This window comes from Polypterus senegalus, chromosome 5 (genome assembly GCF_016835505.1).
Source record: "Polypterus senegalus isolate Bchr_013 chromosome 5, ASM1683550v1, whole genome shotgun sequence".
NCBI lineage: Eukaryota > Metazoa > Chordata > Cladistia > Polypteriformes > Polypteridae > Polypterus > Polypterus senegalus.
This window is the reverse complement of record NC_053158.1, coordinates 137,893,701-137,916,545: the sequence shown is the minus strand read 5'-3', so window position 1 is coordinate 137,916,545 and position 22,845 is coordinate 137,893,701. Positions and strand designations below refer to the sequence as shown.

Genomic DNA, 22,845 nt, shown 5'->3' with positions numbered 1-22,845 from the left:
ATAATCCTTGGACAAGGTGCCTCTCACACAAACGCACCTTAGGGCCAATTTAGAAATGGCAATTCATCTAACCAGCACGTCTTTGTATTTTAGGAAGAAGGCAGCAGTGTACTCAGAAGAAACCCATGCAGTCATGAGGAGAACATGGACATTATACACAGGGAGCACCCAGGACACAAATCCCATTCTCCTTGTTGTGAGGCAACAGTGCAACTACTGCACCACCTTTGGCCTGCCAAAATTACCAGTGGGACAATTCAGAGTTTAGACATATGCTTTTAGTTGCTGACTTGGAATAAAGAATCATAACACAAAGATTTTTTCATGGTAAGAGCTTGTATTACTGATTATTCTAACATGGCATTTCCTGAGTACATAATGTGCTACTAATATGAGCCTCAACGTACCGTGAATCTAAGTGTCGGGGCTGTTTTGTGAACAGATTTCTTTTCAATAGAAGTTTACAGCATATAAAAAAACGATAGGAAGAGTAAGTGCTCATGACAGGATCAACATCAATAATTTCAGACCAGTACTGAAGCTGAGGAAGTTTGATTACTCACTGTCATCTACAACAGTATAGAACCATCAGTCCTTCCAACCCCCTCAACAACCTTATGTGGGCAGACACCAGCCCTTATTATTATGAAATGTCACATTTTACAAACAAAAATAAGAAATGGAGAAAATGTTATTTGAAAAGTCATCCTTTGCTAATTTATCATTGCAAAATAAAAATCAGCTTTTTCACTAAAATGATTTTGAAAAATACTTAGATAGACCGCTCAGGGTCGGTTGTCCTCCTATCTTCCTTCTTGCTCCCTCAGTGTACCTCAGATCCCTGCGAAGGATGTCCCACTCGATCGCATACTTGAAAATTAATCAGTGGGAAAGATTTGACCCTACAACGTTAGTCCTTTACTTCCTCATGGGCCAACGGCTGAGCTGCCTCTCACCCTCACTAGTTGGCTCATCCTGCTGCTCTCCACAATGCTGTTTTCATGGATCTCTCTCTCTTCCTCGTTTTTTTCCTTCTCCCTCCTAACTGTCGAACTTACCTATTTAAAGTGGGGAGAGGCACAGCTTTGCAATCAGAGCTAATGAGGGGCATGGGTAATCCTGCACGTGTGCACAAAATGCAGGGTAATCACTCCAGCATCTCGCGCTGAAGCCACTCAGACCATGGCCCACCCAAACACTTGAGTGTTGCCGTTATTTATTTAAAACTTGGCAAGCAGCCGCGGACATCAGTTTACCACAGCATTTAAGAGGAAAAAGTATTTTGGTTTGACTGGGTAAATTATTAGGCCATTCCACTTGACAGAATGGAACAATGACAAACCTTTTTGATAAGTTAAGCATCTAGGCATGGAGAAATGCTAAGAAGTTAATCTTTTGATGAATTATATTTAATACACAGGGTATCCAAAATTGTTTCATCCAAAAGAGATCATACTGCTTTGAATTACATTTCTAAGATTGAACAGAAATTAGCATCTATGCAGGTTTTACATAATATATGATATATGTTATGCTATATTCGCCACTTTTGTTTGCCCAATATTTTCATGAAAATTTACTGTGCAGCTATCTTAGACAAACTTTCTTTCTCCCAGTGCCTCATGATGTATTTTGAGGACAGTATGACATTGCAGAGCTGAAGCAGCCATGTGGAGAACTTTCAGGCATGTGTGATATCACTACTCACACAGTATTTTTATTAGAGGGGTACATTCGCTGACCATAATGAGAATATTATAAGTTCTGTCGGTGCAAATATGTAACACTGATTCCACATGTCTAATTTCGTATGCTGGCTGAATGTATATGCAAATATCTACAAAGCCAGTGAGGAGTCAAAACAAATCTTAAAAGAGCACTCTCCAGATCAGAAAACACACAAGACTCTGTAAAATAATAATAGCTAAAAATGTATTACTATTTACAAAGAATTTCCATCTTCTTGGTAGAACAAAAAAGTGCAAAGCATCTGCATAGATAGACTGGAAACAAAAAAGACATGACAGCTACGTGCACACCACTATGGCACAGTTATTGTACGCTGGCCAAGGCACAGCTTCAAAAAATGCTGTGGCATGGTCAATCAGTGCTCTAAAACTGGAACTCTGTGAGCGCAAAAATATAAATATTTAATTATTGATAATTTATCTGGCGCCCTGCCTGGGGTTTGTTTCCTGCCTTGTGCCCTGTGTTGGCTGGGATTGGCTCCAGCAGACCCCCGTGGCCCTGTAGTTATGATATAGCGAGTTGGATAATAGATGGATGATAATTTGTTGCTATTTGTTAGAATTTGTTAGTTGCTATTGTTCTGTCTGCATCTTATTTTGCCAAATAACGATGGCACAGTGGTTAGCTCTGATGCCTCCCGGCTCAGGTCATATTTTGGGTATAATAATCAGTACTGCATAGTTGGCAGATTCTTCATAGCCCTAATGTACACTTAAAAAGACCAATGCACCATTATAATTCACTCAAAACTAAAGTTCCTTCTTTCCCTTTAAAATTTTGCCATGTTCTGAGAAGTTCTGAACATTTCTGCTTTTCTGCCAAACTCACAAAAAAGTGAACTCTGCAGGTTTAATATAAAGTATAATTAAAATGTACAGTATCTCAAACTGACTCAGATAACAGAAACAGCACATATTTCCTCAATAAAACCTGTACTGTAACTTTAATCCAGACTACACACTAAAGGTGAACTGAGTAATAGGACTTTTACTTGAACTGGCCAATTTTCATACTGTGATCCACAGATCAGTTCATAATTTGATGCTTTATTTCCAGATTTTATAATATCAGCAAATATTGTTAAGTTGGTAAATGCATGTGTAGTAGTGAAAACTAAAGAAAGGGTATTATCCAGCAATGTTGTTACAACTGTCAAAAGAAACACAGCAACATTTTAAATTTCATAGCATTATTTCTTCTTTTTGTGCCTGCTTGCTTATGAACCTCTCGCTATAAAAACTTCATTATTTTGAATTAATGAATCACTAAGAAATAATTGCTGGCATACATCCATTAACAGCAGGTTTATGTCCGGGGATCAATTGTCTAAATGTTTTGAAAAATGTTAATGTTATTTATTTTGTTCCAGTGATAGTTAAATCGTAGCACAAAACTTTAAGAGTTTAAAATAGTATTGCTTATTCAACCTCTTTACAATAAATAAAAAAATAATGTACCACTGTGCCCTGTCAAACTGCTTAACGGCAGAAACTATTATTGCCAATAATAATAATGCAAGTGCTCAATGCTGCTTTTGACAATTCTACATAAAATGCAGCAATTCTGGGTGCACCAAAATAGTTTTATATTACGTATGTAAACGTTAATGGCAATTCACTAAATAAAATGTTTCACATACCATAGGTTTTTCTGTCTTGATAGCCTTGACCTGCAGACATTCTTCTTGTTTTGAGGTAGTATGGTTATAATTTTGGTCAATAAAGCCTCCTTGAGAATGCTGCCCTGGAGATCTCGACTGGGAAGTGTTGCCTGGTTCTCGGGAAGGGGGAGGCCGTGGATGGATATCACCGCGTTGTTTCTTTGTCACATGTGCCTCAGGGCCATGCACTGTCTTGACATGTTTGCGAAGAGAACTTGGATCGGTGTAACGCTTTGTGCAGCCAGGAATTTTACATATATAAGGTTTCTGGAAAAGCAAAGATAAAAGATAATGATATGATAACAGGGAGGTAGTGACCTTCTTCAACTTTACAATAGAACAATACAGATCATACAAAATAGACAACCATTACATTTAAAGCTAATGCATTTATATATTTCAAATTGATTTTTAACTTAGGATGAAACTTCTAGTATTCTGTTTATTTGTCAGTGTGTGCTACCTAAGAAAAATAACAATAACACCAACCAGAAAACAATCACTGGGGTTGTGTAGGGGTACAGGTGAATTTTGGCTCATATTTAAGAAAAAGGCAGTATATTAAATAGCGAAACGTTTGTACCCAAATCAACTCCTGGATACATAAATAATGGAATAAGTACAATAGAAACCATTCTCACTTTTTCAGCGCAAGACTGGAAGGAGACCCCTCCTGAAAAACATTTTGTAGTGGGCAAAATATACTTCTGCAATGGGGATCATGATGTGCATACAATGGCACTGATTCCATGCATTTCATGACAAGTAAATTCATTATACACTATTTCATATTTTTTCTGTATCATTCTTAAAACCAGCCTATTGACTATACCATACTGTTAATAAAAATAAATAAAATCCCTGATGGATCACCAAGCATCTTTTAATTTCTTCAACTAGTATTTTACACTATAAGATCACAGTGAATCACAGTCTATTCTGGAAACTTCAGATTCAAGACAGGAAGCAATCTACACTCACCTAAAGGATTATTAGGAACACCATACTAATACGGTGTTTGACCCCCTTTCGCCTTCAGAACTGCCTTAATTCTATGTGGCATTGATTCAACAAGGTGCTGAAAGCATTCTTTAGAAATGTTGGCCCATATTGACAGGATAGCATCTTGCAGTTGATGGAGATTTGTGGGATGCACATCCAGGGCACGAAGCTCCCGTTCAACCACATCCCAAAGATGCTCTATTGGGTTGAGATCTGGTGACTGTGGGGGCCATTTTAGTACAGTGAACTCATTGTCATGTTCAAGAAACCAATTTGAAATGATTTGAGCTTTGTGACATGGTGCATTATCCTGCTGGAAGTAGCCATCAGAGGATGGGTACATGGTGGTCATGAAGGGATGGACATGGTCAGAAACAATGCTCAGGTAGCTCGGGGCATTTAAACGATACCCAATTGACACTAAGGGGCCTAAAGTGTGCCAAGAAAACATCCCCCACACCATTACACCACCACCACCAGCCTGCACAGTGGTAACAAGGCATAATGGATCCATGTTCTCATTCTGTTTACGCCAAATTCTGACTCTACCATTTGAATGTCTCAACAGAAATCGCAGACTCATCAGACCAGGCAACATTTTTCCAGTCTTCAACTGTCCAATTTTGGTGAGCTCGTGCAAATTGTAGCCTCTTTTTCCTATTTGTAGTGGAGATGAGTGGTACCCGGTGGGGTCTTCTGCTGTTGTAGCCCATCCGCCTCAAGGTTGTTGTGTTGTGGCTTCACAAATGCTTTGCTGCATACCTCGGTTGTAACAAGTGGTTATTTCAGTCAAAGTTGCTCTTCTATCAGCTTAAATCAGTCGGCCCATTCTCCTCTGACCTCTAGCATCAACAAGGCATTTTCGCCTACAGGACTGCCGCATACTGGATGTTTTTCCCTTTTTACACCATTCTTTGTAAACCCTAGAAATGGTTGAGCGTGAAAATTCCAGTAACTGAGCAGATTGTGAAATACTCAGACCGGCCCGTCTGGCACCAACAACCATGCCACGCTCAAAATTGCTTAAATCACCTTTCTTTCCCATTCTGACATTCAGTTTGGAGTTCAGGAGATTGTCTTGATCAGGACCACACCCCTAAATGCATTGAAGCAACTGCCATGTGATTGGTTAATTGGATAATTGCATTAATGAGAAATTGAACAGGTGTTCCTAATAATCCTTTAGATTAGTATATATTGAACCACTTTTAGCATCACAAATTAATATGCACTTTTTTGGAATGTGACAGGAAACTGGAGTAAACCAGAGTAAACAAATGAAATCAGAGGGTGAATACACAAACATTAATGAAATTATCCTGAAGCCTGTACAATGAATAAACATTTTTATAGCTGTGATCTTTCTTGATAAACTTTGCTCTTACATTGTCAGCTATTGGGCAAAGTAGGTACGCACATTCTGGAAGGCATTATCTATAAAGGTTACAAATTTTACAGAGCTGCATTTTTCAGAATTTGAAGCATCTTTTCGGTGGCACGGTAGATAAAGATACTTAGCCACTGCTATATTCAAGTTTCAGGCCAGAAATTATTTGCATATTTGATGTTTACATGCTATCTACATTTTGGAGTAGTAAGTATTCTTGTTTTCTTCTATTTAGAACTAGAATTAGAACTTGAACTTTATCGTCGAGTAACATAACTGCTAGTAATTTCCGTACTGTACTGTATTTAACTATAGTGACTGCAGTCAGAAAGAAACTGTTTATATGTTTAGTAGTTCTTGCCTTGAGTGACTGGTAGTGTTGAATGGTGAAATTCACCAAGGGGTTTTTCACAGTTAATATGTTGCATTCATTGGTGACATTGTTTACCAAATATTTTTCTGGAAGTCCAATGTGTGGTCAATCTCGGCAAACTCTCCAGAGTCCCATGGTGTTTTGTAAGGCCAGCGAGACATCACAGAGCTGTAGCACGCATATGCAGAAATTCCACTACTATGCTACTACTATAAGATTGTTACTAATCTACTTCATGCATGTGTATTGTCATGACCTGATCAGTACTCAAGTGGGATCTGCATACTGCATGTGCAGACGTATCCCTGGCCCTAACTGACACTTAAAAGACCATTACACCATTATAATCCACTTGAAGCTAGTATAGTTCCTCCTTCCTTACTGACTTCAATCCATTGTGCAGAGTAACTGAAAGAGATGGTTGCACGGGTGAGTTTAGTCTTTATTGTATTTCAGTGCCTCAGTGCAGTCCAGTTTCAGGCCTACAACCTTTCCTGCTGTCCGAATAACACATTGCAGATTATGTTTTGAGGGAGTAGATCCTTTGGTTTACCAGACTGTTATGGAGAAAGTTAAGATACTTTCAATGACAACTCAATAAAACTGGACCAAAACTGATTGGAACAGGTTAAACTTTTTAAGCTGATGGAGAAAAAACTTATGCTGGACAGTTTTTTTTTGATAAAAGCAGTTATCTTTTCATCCCTACTCACATCATGAGAGATAGTTGTACCAAGACATTTAAACAAACATAAAAATGAAGTGACACTACTTCATTACTGGGAGTATATGAGGTGAGGAGTGTGTCCTAAAATTCTGCATTCCAAAAATGTTTGAGTGAAAAGTGACTAAAAATTGCAGCTGCATGAGTATTTGCATGTGTGTTGCATTGGTGAGTCCTAAAATGTACTCAAGAGTGTTCTCCTGATGTCTTAATGCCCGCACCTACCCCATATGTAAATAACCAGGTTTAGTACATGGATGATTTATCTTAAAATGCCATGAATAGCTGATAATCAAATTGAAGGCATCATTATGTTCTACATCCTGAAATTATTACTAACTGGACTTCCGTGGAATTATATACCAACTGTAATAATATATATAATCTACAAATAGGTTGTTATGATTAAGTGTAAGATATCTAAACATCTTAAAGCTTAATGGGCAAACATATTTTAAATAGTGTACATAACTGATGTAAAACAAACCAACTCTGCTACCAAATATAAAAGTGAATTTTGTCAATTTGCGTCTTACCTCATTTGAATGAGTCCTATTTTGATGCTTTGCTCGATCTGAGGCATTAGAAAAAGCTTTGTTGCAGCCCTCATGTTCACAGACATACGGCTTTTCTCCGGTATGAGATCGCAGGTGTGTTTTCAGGTTTTCTAGTCTGGAGTAGGCCTTTGCACATCCTTCAAACTACAGAAGAATATTGAATACACAACAATTATTATATTTTCCTCACAATGGAGGTGAGAAACAAAATAAACAAAAGCAAAGTTCAACAATGAATTCAATATAGCTGGAATAAATCTGTTTTAGATGATTTTTACTTCTTTTTACACTTAAGAAGAACTGATCATTAAACTTTTAAATAAGGACATAACTGTGATTTTTTAGCAAAGAAAGTTTAGTCAGAGGTTTAATTTAGCTCATTAAGTGACAAAGCAGGGCTAGGCTTTTCAGATACATTGATAAGAATGTATGGCTTCATTGTTGTACTGTATGATATATTTGACTTTTTTCCTCCAAAAACTTGGCAGGCTGCTTTATGATGTGAATCAGCCACAGAAGACTTGAAACACAGAGAAGAATGAAATTAGAGCACTGATCAAGTGCCTCCACAAAAAAGGTTTCACTTCAAAGGAAATTCCTCAGTATATCATACCAGTTGGGAAATGACATCTATTCATATGCTAACGTGAAAATGGAGAACTACAGAGGTGAACTCAAGTAAGGGGGAACTGGCATTGAAGGCAGGCCACATTAAGGATGTGTCAGCAAGGACAGGGCATGGGAAAAAAATGTGCCACACGATGGATGTGTCAGATTGAAGGGAGTTATAGCTCATGCCAGTGTGTAAATGCAGAATAGGTTTGCCATTTCAGAATGTACAATAATTTGGTTACTGGGATGATGTCTAATTAAAATTGGTTGCACCACCATTTTGTTTTGCATGGTGAGAAGTAAACACCAAATAGCGACCAGTTTTGCTAAATATTAGTAGTGTTCTGTTAACTTTCTTTTCTGCCTGTCTGCATACAGCTATGTGCCACATTCACTTGTGGACTGTTATCTAACCAAATTTCACATATTTGACTACAATAGAAATGTAATTGCTTGTCTTATATTTTCACTTTTACATACTTGCTAGAATTATACTAATGTTCCTTTGGTAATATCTACCTCTAAGTTAATTTTTTTCTAATTATCCATCCTGCTATATCCTAACTACAGGGCCACGGGGGTCTGCTTGAGCCAATCCCAGCCAACACAAGGTGTAAGGCAGGAAACAAACCCCGGGCAGGGCGCCAGCCCACCACAGTCTTCTATCTTTTCTTAAATCATTTTACATTACTGAAGATCTTTCCTATAAAAACATTGTTCTGTGTCTGAACCTTGGTATTAAAACCTCTGTCTTCATTGACAATGTGTATCATTTTCACAAAGATATTCTATTTGGCTGTCTGGAGCAGAGATACTACAGGTATTGTAACTCTCATTTTTCACCTTACAAAAAAGACTGTTCATAATCTCATTCCCCAGTAATGTTGCTATCTATATTGTCAGTGATAGTAACTATTCCTTCTTATCTGAGCTGTTCACATTTTTTTCTTTACATCAGTCCTCTAAAGTAAATATACATTGTGCCAAAGACCTAATCATTACAAATGTTACTGTTGCTCTCAGTTTCTGATTTCTGTTTATCATTCTGTCTTCTTTGTAACAACAAAATCTGTCTAATCATGTAGCTCTTCCCACTTTATGTGATACATACATTTGAAGTACCCTAACCAATATGACTAACAGAATCACTAGAATGTCAATAAAATTCATTTACTGTATCTAGTTTCATAAGTAACTAGTTTGTCCATGCATCACATCTTTATGGTTTTTAGATAACAGCATGACATAAACCTAAATGACAAGCTTTCATAAAATGTTTGAGTCCCCCATTCCGTTGTGCATAAATAAATGGTTATGGCTGGTCTCCTGCAGCGGAGAAGCCATTGTTATAGCGAAGATGGGGATCTGTTGATTTGCTTGTGAGGGGCTGTGAAGGATAGATGGCTGTAAAAAAAGTTTGTCTGGGAAGGGATACAACATGGAGGTAATGCAGTAACAAAAATATATGCAGATGTTTCTCTGGTTTTTGCCTGAAATACCACAGAGTATAAGGCTGGAGGAACCACAGAAACAATGCTTGATGCAAGACAGTTATTGGCACAAATGTGTCTGGTAAAGCCTTTTTGGGCACACTGATTTTTATATGAAAAAAAAAACTCCTGGTGGTGACTCTCCATGTTACTGTTCTTGTGATTTTATCTAATGGAATTGTAATTATTTATGATTTTAAAATCACTTGCACTACATTATGCACTTTAATAAGAGATTCTCTGTTTTGACACTTGCCACTGATTCATCTGAGTTCATGGACTACAAGAAGTTCCAAAAGCAGATGGTACACATTGGCTGTGGGGACAGGGCATCACACCAAGTAAACCTTATCATTTGCTATTCTTATTAAACAAAGCTTGTTTAAAACTTATTTTTTACGTTTATTAGTGCAGATCTCCACCACTAAAATCATACAGACTATCCTTTATCATTTACATTACCTCAGATACTCTTCTTATTTATTGTTAACTTTATCCACTATGGGCTTATATGGGATAGATAGAGGTGGTGCTACTGGCCTCCAGTTCTTGTGATCTGCTGCACACCAATGTATTTGGACTGCACTTCATATACTTCACAGTCTTAAGTGGCTTTTGTTTCAGCATTGTGAGCAAATTAGAGAAAATGTATTTGATAATGATTAGTTGAAAACCAGACTCTAGATAAATTATGCCTGCCCTGTCCCTAAAACTATAAAAAGTGCAATACCTTGTAAGTGAAAGCCCAGTCTAGAATAAGAATGAGAATTGTCTAATTTATGAACAAAGTCATGTCTTATCCTTTAGAAAACATTTGCTACAAGCAGGATATGTTAGCAAGATAAGTAACTAACCAGGAATCATACATGCCTAATGTTTTGTTTAAAAAAAAAAACAGATCCTTTAGTCTAAAGGAAAAGTGCAAGTATAATTCAGAAGCAATAATTTCTGATTTCATTCCAGCATGGCCAAATGAATGTGTACTTCTCTCTTGTGACTATGTTTGTTCCAATCTGCATTGTGACTACTCTCTTTCCGATATTTTCGTACACATCTCTGTGTAATGTGTGTCTTGCTACATTCTTTCTGAATTTTCTACTTACCTTTTACTTTGATCTTATAATGACAACATTGCTTCTTTAGTTAAACTTAATGTAAATGTGTTTGCTCTTTAGTTCTGAAGCTTAAAACAGTTGTTTCTGCAAATAAAAAACTTACGCCTGACTAATTACTATTATTTTTCAAAAATGTATTAGTACGTTGTTTCAGGAGGGTCCAGTTGCAGTGTGCATGTCAAGATATGTTTGTTTCCCTCGTATCAATCTTGATGCAACCTCGGCTGTATGGTGCGTAATACAGGCTATTCAGTGAAAAGGTAAAAAGAAGTATCTGTAGCAAACATTGGGAGGTAACATTTAAAAAGCATCAATGATTTTACATATAAATACACTTCTTTAATGATATGTTTGACAGTTGCTATGTGAATTTCCCCTTGGGATTAATAAAGTATCTATCTATCTATCTATCTATCTATCTATCTATCTATCTATCTATCTATCTATCTATCTATCTATCTATCTATCTATCTATCTATAGAATTAATTACATCATGCTGTACAATTCATTTTGTCATTGCAACCATACATACTCATTCTTCTGTGACTTTTTCTAAAATTACTGTAAATGTTTCTAAAATAAGTTAATATTGTAAGTGTTTTGAGTTTTTGTACATTCTGCACCTCATTTTCACTGATTGGAGAATGTTTTTGCATGGCTAAGTAAGAGTTCTGGTGGGTATATGAACCAATAAGAAAGAATCAAGGCGTTCTTAAAAACTAAACAGAAACACCTTTTACTGCATTTGAACTCTATCACATTGTTTCTTCTGAATTACAAAATCAATATCTCAGCTACAATGATGTGACTAAGTTATTACAAATTACATCAAAATCCTGCAGCTGATCTCTTACTTGTCAGGACGATTACTTCTTAAATATTTACTCTAGGTAATACTCTTGCTGTTTTTGATTTTAACAAGGTGCTTAAGATAGATAGAAACCCTCAAGCAATGTTTTACATATATAACACATAGCATTCTGATACAAAATATCCCATCCATAAAAATGATGCCACCTCTTACTTAAATAACACAAAATAAACATCCATTTGTATATAAAAAGAATTAATACATTCCTAAGAAGGACTTTACATAATCTAGTAGTAGAATATTTTTAATTATTCAAATAACTTTTTGTTTGCCATAGCCATCTAAACTTCAAACAAAAAATATCAGTTTTGCAATAATGGGGATTATATAATGAATCTCCATAAATTAAGAACTTTATTAACTACAGATTTGTAAATGTTTTACAAGTTAAACTTTGCATATACTTTATTGCCTATGCTGTCCACAGACAAGTAAGACACTTACTGTACATTTGTGTGGTTTTTCTCCCGTGTGCCTTCTCATATGAACCACTAACATATACTGGGCTTTGAAAGGCTTCTGCTCCCTGGAGCAATCTAGCCAGCGACACACAAACTCCTTCTTCTCACCATGGATATGGTCATTGTTAATATGCTGTAAAAAAAAGAAGGGAATGCTACTATTTAGAAAATAATATAAATGTCAAACATTTCAAATTACTGTTTCAACAAGATTTTTCATTTTGATTTGGAACCAGGTAATCTACACTTTAAATATATTTATACTTAAGAAATAAAAAAATAAAATATCTAATAACAAGAGTTCATTACTACGATGGGTAATCAAAACATTTTGAGCCTGACCTATTATGAGAAAGACCAGTAAAAACAAATACTCTCTGTGAACACTACTACAGTACAAGTGTTACACATTTGCAACAACTTTCTATGGCACTCAAATAAAACATTTTGTCTTGCTTCTAAAGTCACTCATTTGTAGGCGACTTAATGTTATTATCATTGCCATACTGTTTTGCACAGAGATACCCTTTCAGATTGGAGAACATGTCAAAGTCACACGGGGCCTGGTCTAGAGAAAATATTGAGTGTAATACAGAGCAATCCTGGCAACCTGTGTAGTTTGACATTGTCCTGAAGCCAAAGACATATGGTTGACTGTTTTCCTCACTGGCTTCTGCAATTGAATTATTAAACAAGAGTAATACTCAACAGTTATGTTAGTGTTTCAGGCATATAATTAATATGGACTATACCCTCAACATCTCAAAAACTGTACACATAATCTTTTCAGAAAAGGCTTGGACTCTTAATTACTTTGGTTGAATTACTTAAGTTGTAGATTGGAATACAGGGTCACAGTGATGTATCCAAAATTAATTTCCAGTTATGAAACGCTTCTTATATTTCTCACATTCTGAGTATATTACCATTGGATTCTATTTGGAATACTTTGTCAGATCAAATGTTATCCTAACATGACAGAACTGTACAATCCAACTCTTGATTATGCACTATGAAAGGGACTACATTATTAAATACATTACTGACAGATCTGTGTTTTTATTTGTACTAGTTCTGTACTTAGTGATTCGTATAATCTATATTTGTGCTTTGACTAAGAGTTGTTCACAATGCTCTGCGCCTGCACTCAGTGAAGAGAACTACATAAAAATAATTTGTTGTTGAATGGTTCTGGTACACATTTACTATGCAAGAATGATTATATAAACATGTGTTGTCCTCTAGCATTAGAAATTCAATGATATTATGAAACCTGACTTTGAGGTTTTTGGACTCTTCATTCACTTTTTGAATTTTGAAAAATGGAAAATACACAATAAACCACAAAAGCTATAAATTTGTAATTCACCTGTTTTAGTATAAATGAGCTAATCCTTGGTCAGCACCATAGAAAATACCATTCAGGCTCAAAACCTGTACTGTATATTAAAAGTTACTACTACAAACAGTCATTGGTTTTTCCCAGACAACATTCAGTTCTATGTTTTCTATACACAACTTTCATATAAACCCAGACATCAATACAATTTTCGTATCTCTTGCTTGAAAACATATAAAGTTTCACAACACAAATAATTAAAAAAGCATAATATGCTTTGTTTTGAAAAAGAAAAAACAGCACTTTGATAATTTCAATAAATTTTAATAACAATAGAGATTAACAATCATAAAGTTGGAAGCAAATTCTAAAATTTCAGAGGAAAAAGCAACATTTGTTTGCTGGAACATAGCAGAAAATTCCATCACAATTGCTAACAATGTGCTCAACAATGCAAATTTTTTTTTATGGTAAGAAATAGTTAAGGGAGAATGTAAAAAAAATCATTTCTTTATATTATTGAATGAAATCTGTGTAATGTAAGAGAATTTCCAACAGAGGGCTCAGTGCCACCAAATTATAGCCTGAACTAGAAAGAATGCTTATACACAAGAAAAGTTCTATGTATTTTATGCACCTTGAAAAAAAATGTATTTTCAATACACCAGACCAAAACTACAGTCAAAAACATCATTAAGTAATAATTAACCAAATGTTTTACTGTAAACATTATAATCCTATTGTTAAAGACATAATGGAAAATTGTTTTTCCTCTTGTGAAAAAAACCAAGGGAAACTACTTAAACAGTTAACGTACTGCATATTATTATATATATATATTTTATATGGGTAGAAAAACATTGAGGCAGTTTTGTCCAGTTTGACTCTATATTTTACATTACTAATATATTCTCAATATTTTATATTACTAATGTACAGACTACAAAAGTAAGAATTACACTTTCCAAATGAATTTTGCCTTGTAAATGAATTAACATTGTAAGTTCAGTAATAAGACTGTCCACATTTAATGGGGTTAAATATGAAAGCTTGCCACTTCCCATTACGTTTTATACTGTCTCCTAAGACAGCATCAGTGACAGCTATGCAACACCAGCAATTTCTGCTGAAAGGCTTAAAAGAAGCAGGTTGAAGGAAAGTGTTTCAAAGCTCCCTACTTTAAAGTAGACGCTTCACTGGGATTTTGAAGGGTGACTTAACTTAAAAGTTATGCTAAATCTGAGCACTGCCCTGGAATGAGTTAAACACTTAGACCAATATAAAAATACACACTGAGACACAGAAGCCTCTGGGGATAAGTCAACATCTGGCGCTTTTACAAAGAAAATACTGTACTTCTCTCAGAAGTGCTTTCTAAGACAATTTAAACACAGAGAGATAGACATAATATCCTGAAGAGGGGAACCTGTATTATTGCATTCCTGACTGACGAGAAAGGGATCTGCCTTGAGGACACCTGGGAAACACTGAAAAACTCATTGCAGGATAAATTGCTAGGTAATAATTTATAAAATACATTGCTCTGGCACTCAGTTCAGTTTAATATTAAACAAGAATGAAAAAGACTTACATTCATAAGAGTGCTACACATGCAAATGTATGAAGCAGACTGAGTTTTTCATGGCAAAATGGTACTGATGTAGGAACATCATTTGGTGCACAATTACATTTTTTTAATTTTACGATTGACAGACACTTGCATCAAACAGATATAATATAACACACACACACGAATATAAATCTACATAAAATCACCAAAGAATTTAGCAGTATATTTAACATTAATAATATAATAAATTTGACATTGCAGTAGCAGAGTTTTCTGTTATCTGAAGTTAAGTCAGTCAGCCTTTGAACTTCAGATTTCAGTCTATTGTAAACATAACATGTATTTTAAGAAATATTTCATTTACTAAATTGGTGAGGTAACTTCACAGATTCATTAACCTAATACCTAAGGTCAGGTCAGATCAGGTTGGGGAACATGCACTGGTACAGTGTGTTGCCACACCTACCACACGACGAATCAGCTCAGGATCCTGGTTGGCAACCCCCAGGCAGACATGTTGTACAGCCCCACACTCCGGAAATGACCCTCTTATCTGCCGCATCTAGGTGTTATGTGGGCGTCCCTTTGGCCTGGTCCAGCCACTCGGGTCCTCAACAATGAGGATCCTGCACATTGGATCACCCTCAGGGAATTACGCCACATGATCATAGTGCCGTAACTGACACTCCCTCACAATGCAGGTAATATGCCTCATTCGGGACTACATGAGCCACCGCTCATTAGACACAAACTCAAAGCAGCTCTACCCAAGGATTCTCCAAACAGACACAGTACCAAAGGAGTCCAGTCTTCGTCTCAGGTCACTGCATAGCGTCCATGTCTCGCAACCATATAGCAAGCCAGCAAGCACCTGGACTCTAAAGACTTGGACCTTCGTCGTTTTGCATAGATATCAGAAGCGCCACACACCCCTTTCCAGCAACCTCATGATCCCCCCATGCGCTCCCAATCTGTCTATTCACTTCATAGGAAGAGTCACCAGAGACAAGAATGTCGCTGCTGTGGTAAGTAAACCTCTTGAAAAGGTCGAAATTCTCTCTGAAGACAGACACACTGCTGATGCCTGTGCCTAAGAGGTCATTAAAGGCCTGGATCTTAGTTTTTATCCAGAAAACTCGCAAGCCCAGACACTCGGACTCCTCGCTCAGTCTCTTGAGAGCACTGATCAGATCCTCCATCGACTCCACGAAGATCACAGCATCATCAGCAAAGTCAAGATCAGTGAATCTTTCTTTGGCAATAGATGCCCCACAGCCTCAGGACCCCATGGCCTTGCCCAACATCCAGTGCATGCAAGCATTGAACAGATTAGGAGCAAGAACACACCCCTTACGAACCCCAGAATCAACTGGGAAAAACACAGAGGTTCTGCCTCCACTTTGCACAGCACTCACAGTACCAGTGTATAGGCCAGTCATGATATCCAGCAACCTTGAGGGCATAACGCTAAGTCTCAGGATGTCCCACAGGGCAGCTTGACCAACTGAGTCAAACGCATTATGAAAATTGACAAAGGCTGCAAAGAAACTGCTGATATTTGCGTTTGCACTCCATGAGTAGCCTTAGTGCCAAGATGCGGTCAATGGTGGACTTCTTAGGCGTAAAACCAGACTGCTCTGGTCGCTGGTAGGTGAGCAAGTGATCACAGATCCTATTGAGGACAACCCTAGCAAGGAATTTACCCGACACCGAGAGCAGTTTTATCACCCTGTAGTTGCCGGAATCCAAACGATCATCCTTCCCTTTCCAGATAGGGATGACAAGTGCTGTTTTCCAGTCAGTTGGGATGACACTAGTCTCGCAAATGGAAGCAAAGATTGCTTGTAATGCCAGGAGGACGGCTTTACCACCAGCTTGAAGGTAATACTTAAGATGAATTTTAAAATTTGAAAAACTGTTATATAAACACAAACAAAAATGTATGTTTTCATTTTTATCAGTATCTTTAATTAATGTTTCTGTTTGCACAAAAACCTCATATTGCAGACATTACTTATTTCCTTATTTAAATTTAGATTCAAAACAATGCAAATCTCACACATGGAATGTAGTGTCAAAATTGTGAGAGTCAACTATTGTGCCTTTCCTATGTGATGCAGGCCTTCCTTTTGTAAGGTCAAAAGTTCTTTGCTGTACAGAATCATTTTTTGGGAATTCCCTCATGCCTTCACAAAGTGTTCAATTTTCTGCCCTGAGACTATTACACGAGCGAAACATTTAATGACTGAAAATGTCAGATGATATAAATTGCTGTAGAAGTAAACGTGATGCATGGTTTCTGATCCTACAGTGGAGTGCCCATAATTGTTTGTGATTATAGATCACATCATGATCTAATAGCAATTTTTTTTAAATCAATAATTTCCATGCTGAGCAGACAGGCCTTTTTCCTAAGAATCGACAAACAGGTACTGATAGAGCCAGGGACGGTTATTAATCTTCACCCTGCCAGCTTATCTGCCAACAACTGTAAAGGCGCCACCAAGATGGATTTCACTTCTTGCTTGCTATGTAACATGATGGCCTGAGAAAGCCTGATTTATACACACACACACAAACACACGCACACACACTTACTTACACCATATCTCTAACACTTTCATGCACATTCACATACTTTTGTGAGGCTGGCATATACCCGTTCTGCAAATACAAATGGACTGTGCACCAGACATAAGTCATAAAAAATGTCTTTAATTAGATGCCACCCTATAGAACCTTAAAAAAAGCTGCACATTGCATGAAAAATCCCATGAAATCAAACATAATATCCTTGATTTTGATACAGAGTAATTTTAGAATTTTGTAAGAACTGCACTAATACTTAGCTTTATCAATGACAGTCAAATAAATCATATGTTCTTGTGAGATTTCAATTGCCAAAGTGCTTTGTACAAAAAAGGAAAAAAGAAAAAAAAAAAACTGGCATCTGTAATTCAGCAAAGCCTTTTCATCTTGAAATAAGATACTCCAGACAGATAACAGACATAATCCTTCTGCTGATCAAAAAAAATCTGCATTTTACCAATTAAAGCCCCCCTGCCAGAAGCAAAAAACAGGACAGCTTTTCGACTCTGCTGAAGTTTATCTCGGCTGAACACAAGGGAGGAATACAGCTAATGCTTTGTTTCATTTTCGGCTGACTATTTTATCTCCCTCCAAGAACGGCATCATCTCAGTGGCAATGGGGGTAATGCACTGGAATGGCATGAAGACCCAATGTCTACCTACAGACATCTTAACCCTCCATTCATTTGTAGCCTTTTCAGCAAAAACCTACCCCACCCCCTTCTACATGCATTCCTCAATCACCCCTTACTTAAGTGCCTCAGATTTTCTATTTAACAAAATGGACAAAAAATAGGCCTAAAAACACATTACAAACACAAACTGTACAAAGAAGATAACCATGCTAAATCAGGTTAATAAGATTTTTTATCTTATCATGTGAGCCAACACATTTATGATAATGATAATAATCACATTGATGGAAAACATGTTTGTGTGTGTTGCCAAACAGCAGTAATGAAGGCACATACTATACTTTTACGTAAAGGACAACATTAGACAAAGTTAAATAAAATACTAATTATATATGTTCTTTTAGAGCTACCATTATTGTAATAATAAATGAAGCACAGAATGTCCTGGCAGCTGAAATTGTTTTCCTATGTCATTTGAAACTGCATTTAAAAGTCTAAATCTTAATATGTTTTAATTTAAGAAAGAATCAATTTTCAAATACACTTTATATAACAATGTGCATTGAACAATAAAAGAAAAAAATATATCAGAGCAGCTTTCAGTTTTTTGAGAACCATAAAGATTGAGCCAGATTGTGTCAGATTATTAGAAAAAATGCTCTGGAGGCAAAAAGTAATATACTTTAAGGAACTGTTATCTGCTTAAACTAAGTTTTTTATTTTTTTATTTGTTGTGATTCAGTAATCAGCTGTTTTTTTCTTTTCTTTTATCAGCTTGTATGGGATCACTAGAATTCTCTTCTCAGAGAATAAGCTTTCCTAATATAAAACACATGGCAGTTCTGTGCGTTAAAGTTCAAACCAACGAAAGTGGAATTCCGATGGAACGGCAGCTCAATGACTGAACCAGAACAAGGGCAGGACTTGTCAAGATTTTAAACCTTTCTGCAAAGCCCTTCAAATGCAGCCAGCAACCTATTCCATAGCAAGGATATCAATTATAGATAGGGGTTACTTTAGCTAGCAGCTGGTACTGTCAGACACTAGATAGACAACCATGAAGTGAAGTGAATCTTTCTATTAAATGTAAAGGCACAGAGAAAAAAAAGGAGCAACGATACGCATCATTAAAAGGGCAGACTGGATGAAAGCTGTATATATTAATACCTTCCCTGCCTTTCATGCGAGTTATTTTAACAACAAACCAAGTTTTTCTGCAGCAATTACAAACGAATTGCAGATTATATTTATCTGAGGTTCAGAAGCTACATAAAACATATTGTACAAATCTGTAAAAGCAAAATAAGTTCTAATATTAAAGGTATAAAAAAAGAATTTTGTAATATGTCAACAGAATACTGCAAATGCTTATCCATCCAAAAGTTTAGTCTGTTCTGAAGTTTAGCCTGAACTCTGATGTGGCCCCACCTTGCAGTACCTCTGTCTGTCTTAACCTGCTGCATGGCATTGCTTATTATATAGAAGCAATATGACAGTAGGCTAGGGAAATTAATCAGTAGCACAAAGATCTTGCTGTGCTCAATCTGTGTCATCTGCCACTGTAACTGTCATCCACGGTACTTTATTGTCTAAATAAGCTTATCTTTTCTGGATTTTAGCTATTGATCTGGCCATTAATTTGTACTTTTGAAAGCATTTGCCTGTTTTGATTGGCTATGTGTGTTTTGGACAACCTGCTTATGTGTATCCATGCCTAATGCACAGAGTGGTGCATGAAAAAATAGCACAATAAGGAAGTGAAGCCAAAGGAAAGTCTCTGAGCACAGCATTTTGTTATGTTACTTCAGTTACCTGTGTGCTTACTGGAGAGGTGTTTTTCAATTGTGAAGCTGTACGTTGTACTCATAATCCAGCAATTGGTGAAAAAGTGGCATACTATTGGTTCTGTGAGCAATGCACTGAAATGAAGAAACCCTTCTGTCAGTTAACATAGCTGTATGCTGATATAGAGGAGAAGTCCTCATAAAGCCTAAGTCACAATATATACATTTTCAGTTGTAGCCTTTTGTTTACATAATCTTAGCCATTCTGAGGCAGTTGGCGGTGTGCTCCCATGAAGACAATCACCTAATGTGTCATACTTAACGAATGAAACACAACTAGTCTGTGACTGGCTATGATGAAATCCAAATCAAACCTGTTTGATCTTCTTGTTAGTCAGAGAGGCAGGCTATATATGCAACAGAGCTGACAACCAGTGAATGTTCATCTGGAAGTACAATGAATAAAATGTGTGTTTTGAACTTCACAAATTAATGAGAAGCTCATCTATTTGATGTCTTGTATTTTATGTACTGAAACTAAATGGAAAAAAAGAAAAAAGTGGACCAAGACTGTGGCTGAATGCACCACAGCACTACCTCAGTCAGGCAACACGCTATTGGCTGTCAGAATAAGAAGCAAGCAAAACTGCACTGATCGGTGCTCAGATGGTAAATGTAACATGGTGCAGTGACAAGATCAGAGACAGCGATTGGCAAATTTGAAACATCCCATGAAAAAAGGTCAGAAAATGTGACATAGGCTGAACCTGATATGCTGATTAATACAACAGGCAGGTGTGTCACAAATATCACATCAGCATAAATATGTCATAGCTCATGGAACTTTATATTGCATTTTCAGGACTGACTTCAAAATGGTCAATACCATTGTTTAATAAATGTAGTAATATTAAAATAAAAATACTTTTCAAGTGCATTATAGCATTTTTATTATTTAATTACTAAATAAAACTCTTATTTACACTGCCATTAAGGCCACGCTATTTTTTTGTATGCCACCCTGTAAAATCAAGTCCATCCATTTTCTGTTTCGGGGATGTAGATGGCTGGAGCTTGTCCAGGCTGCTATGGTTCAAGCTGGATGCCAAGCCTGCATGGGGAATCTGTTAGATAGTAAAGTATTACACAGTATTTTATACTTTTTGCCTGCTGTTTTTTTTTTTTAGTTATGGATTCTGTTTCAGCTACTGTCTCGGATGGCTGCTTAAATACGACAATAATGAATTGCCTTTATGCTCTCCAACAGTGTAAATGTCTCTTTGCTTGGATTGCTCCATGGAGAGGTCAGTACACTTTTGAGAAACAGCTGCCTGTTGTCAGCATAACATACCGTCCCAGTCACTCCTTTCCTGGGCGACCACTCTGCTCAATTTTTTATTGTACAAAATACTCATTGGAAAAAACCCAATCAGAAGATTAGACACTGAGGAAAGACATTATGTGAATGGCCAAGTGCTCGTGGAAACACACAATAAAAACACTGACAGGTTATAGCAAAACTGGATGCCTATCCCCTTTACAAAAATAAACTTTCTGTTGCCCAAGATAATAGCAGCTTCCTAGAAAGTTAAATTCAGTCTTATATTTGATTGCTTTAAAAACTAAAAAACAAAATCTGCACCCCTGCATGTTGCTCTCTCATTTTATGATTATTAATAACCAAAAACACAATGCCACAAGAGACACCTAAACTGAAATGCATCTAAATAGGCATTAGTCTAGCTGTTAATTCATGAGCAGTCAATACATTATCAGAATCATTCAGATAAAAAAAAACATAAGCAGCAAAATCTGGGCAAATGTGTGTAAAATAAGTCAAAACTGTATGAAATATCTACTAATGCATGAAATCTAGTTTTTCCAGGAAAGTCAAATTTTAAATTGAAAAACTGAAATGCAGTAAAGAACACTGTTAATGCACAATATATTTACAAACAATGTTAAGAAATCAATATTAGGTAATACACTTGAAGTTTGTAGGCTCTTAACAAAGCGTGGATATGACAAAATCAAGAAACAAAAAATTGCTCTTATAGACAATGCTCTGAAAAATTCATTACATCAATATGATATTCCATGCACTTATGATCTCATCTATTAAATTTGGAGACGTGACAAGCTCTGAGACAACAAACCCCTACCTGAGATGCTTCACATTTTCTTCACCATGTGGTGGAATGAATAAAAAACAAACATTCACTTTATTGAGGGGATTCATGCCTGCAACTAGCAGACCAATAAGCTTATTACTGTATACACATTATTATTGCCTGAATTTAGCCAAGTGGATACAACACCATTCTTACAAGGCAGTAAACTGCTTCTGTCAGCTGTTTCTTGCATTAAACCTAGCAATCAATGTTAGGTTATTACTGTTTTTTCTTAATTTATGGCTGGTTAATTTTTTTTAAGTTATTATGAATTTATTTTGCCATCAGGATGTTGTTTTAAAATAGTCTGTCCAAATTTAGATGTCAGCCTGTTTGTTAGTATAAACAGTACTTAACTGGTTATACATGTTCAAAGTAAACCAGTGTTCATCTAGTTCAGATTCAAACCATCCCAGCAGTAAATATCTGATTGGTTGCATTAGTTTCCCAAATGTCTCATAATCCAATGCTACTCCATTCTATATCAAGATGTCAGGCAAATATTTAACTTTTTGACATCCTCATTCTGTTGAGAACTAGCATGTGGCACAGTCTCACAAAAAGACTGTTATGACTGTTCCTAAACACTTCCCCCAATTCTTATTTTGCGCTCCGCCTACTACCCTGAAAGAATAAGAGCAACTGTCAGGTAGGAAAGGTCTAAAACTTGTGTTGATGCCTGTGGTCAGCATGCATGTCTTTTTTTGTCTGTATGTCTGACAATGACTTAACATCTGGCTCTCTTCATAAAAACA

At 36.4% G+C, this 22,845-nt stretch overlaps 1 protein-coding gene across 1 annotated transcript in view; it reads right to left on the bottom strand.

The window, feature by feature from the left end:
• The window catches only part of gli3 (GLI family zinc finger 3), a 309,890-nt gene that overhangs the window by 8,001 nt on the left and 279,044 nt on the right, over window positions 1-22,845 (bottom strand). The window contains exons 11-13 of the mRNA XM_039753392.1: window positions 11,986-12,135; window positions 7,432-7,596; window positions 3,389-3,676 (exon numbers count right to left, since the gene is read on the bottom strand). Coding sequence (XP_039609326.1) covers window positions 3,389-3,676; window positions 7,432-7,596; window positions 11,986-12,135 — 603 coding nt within the window. The remainder of the gene's footprint in view (window positions 1-3,388; window positions 3,677-7,431; window positions 7,597-11,985; window positions 12,136-22,845) is intronic.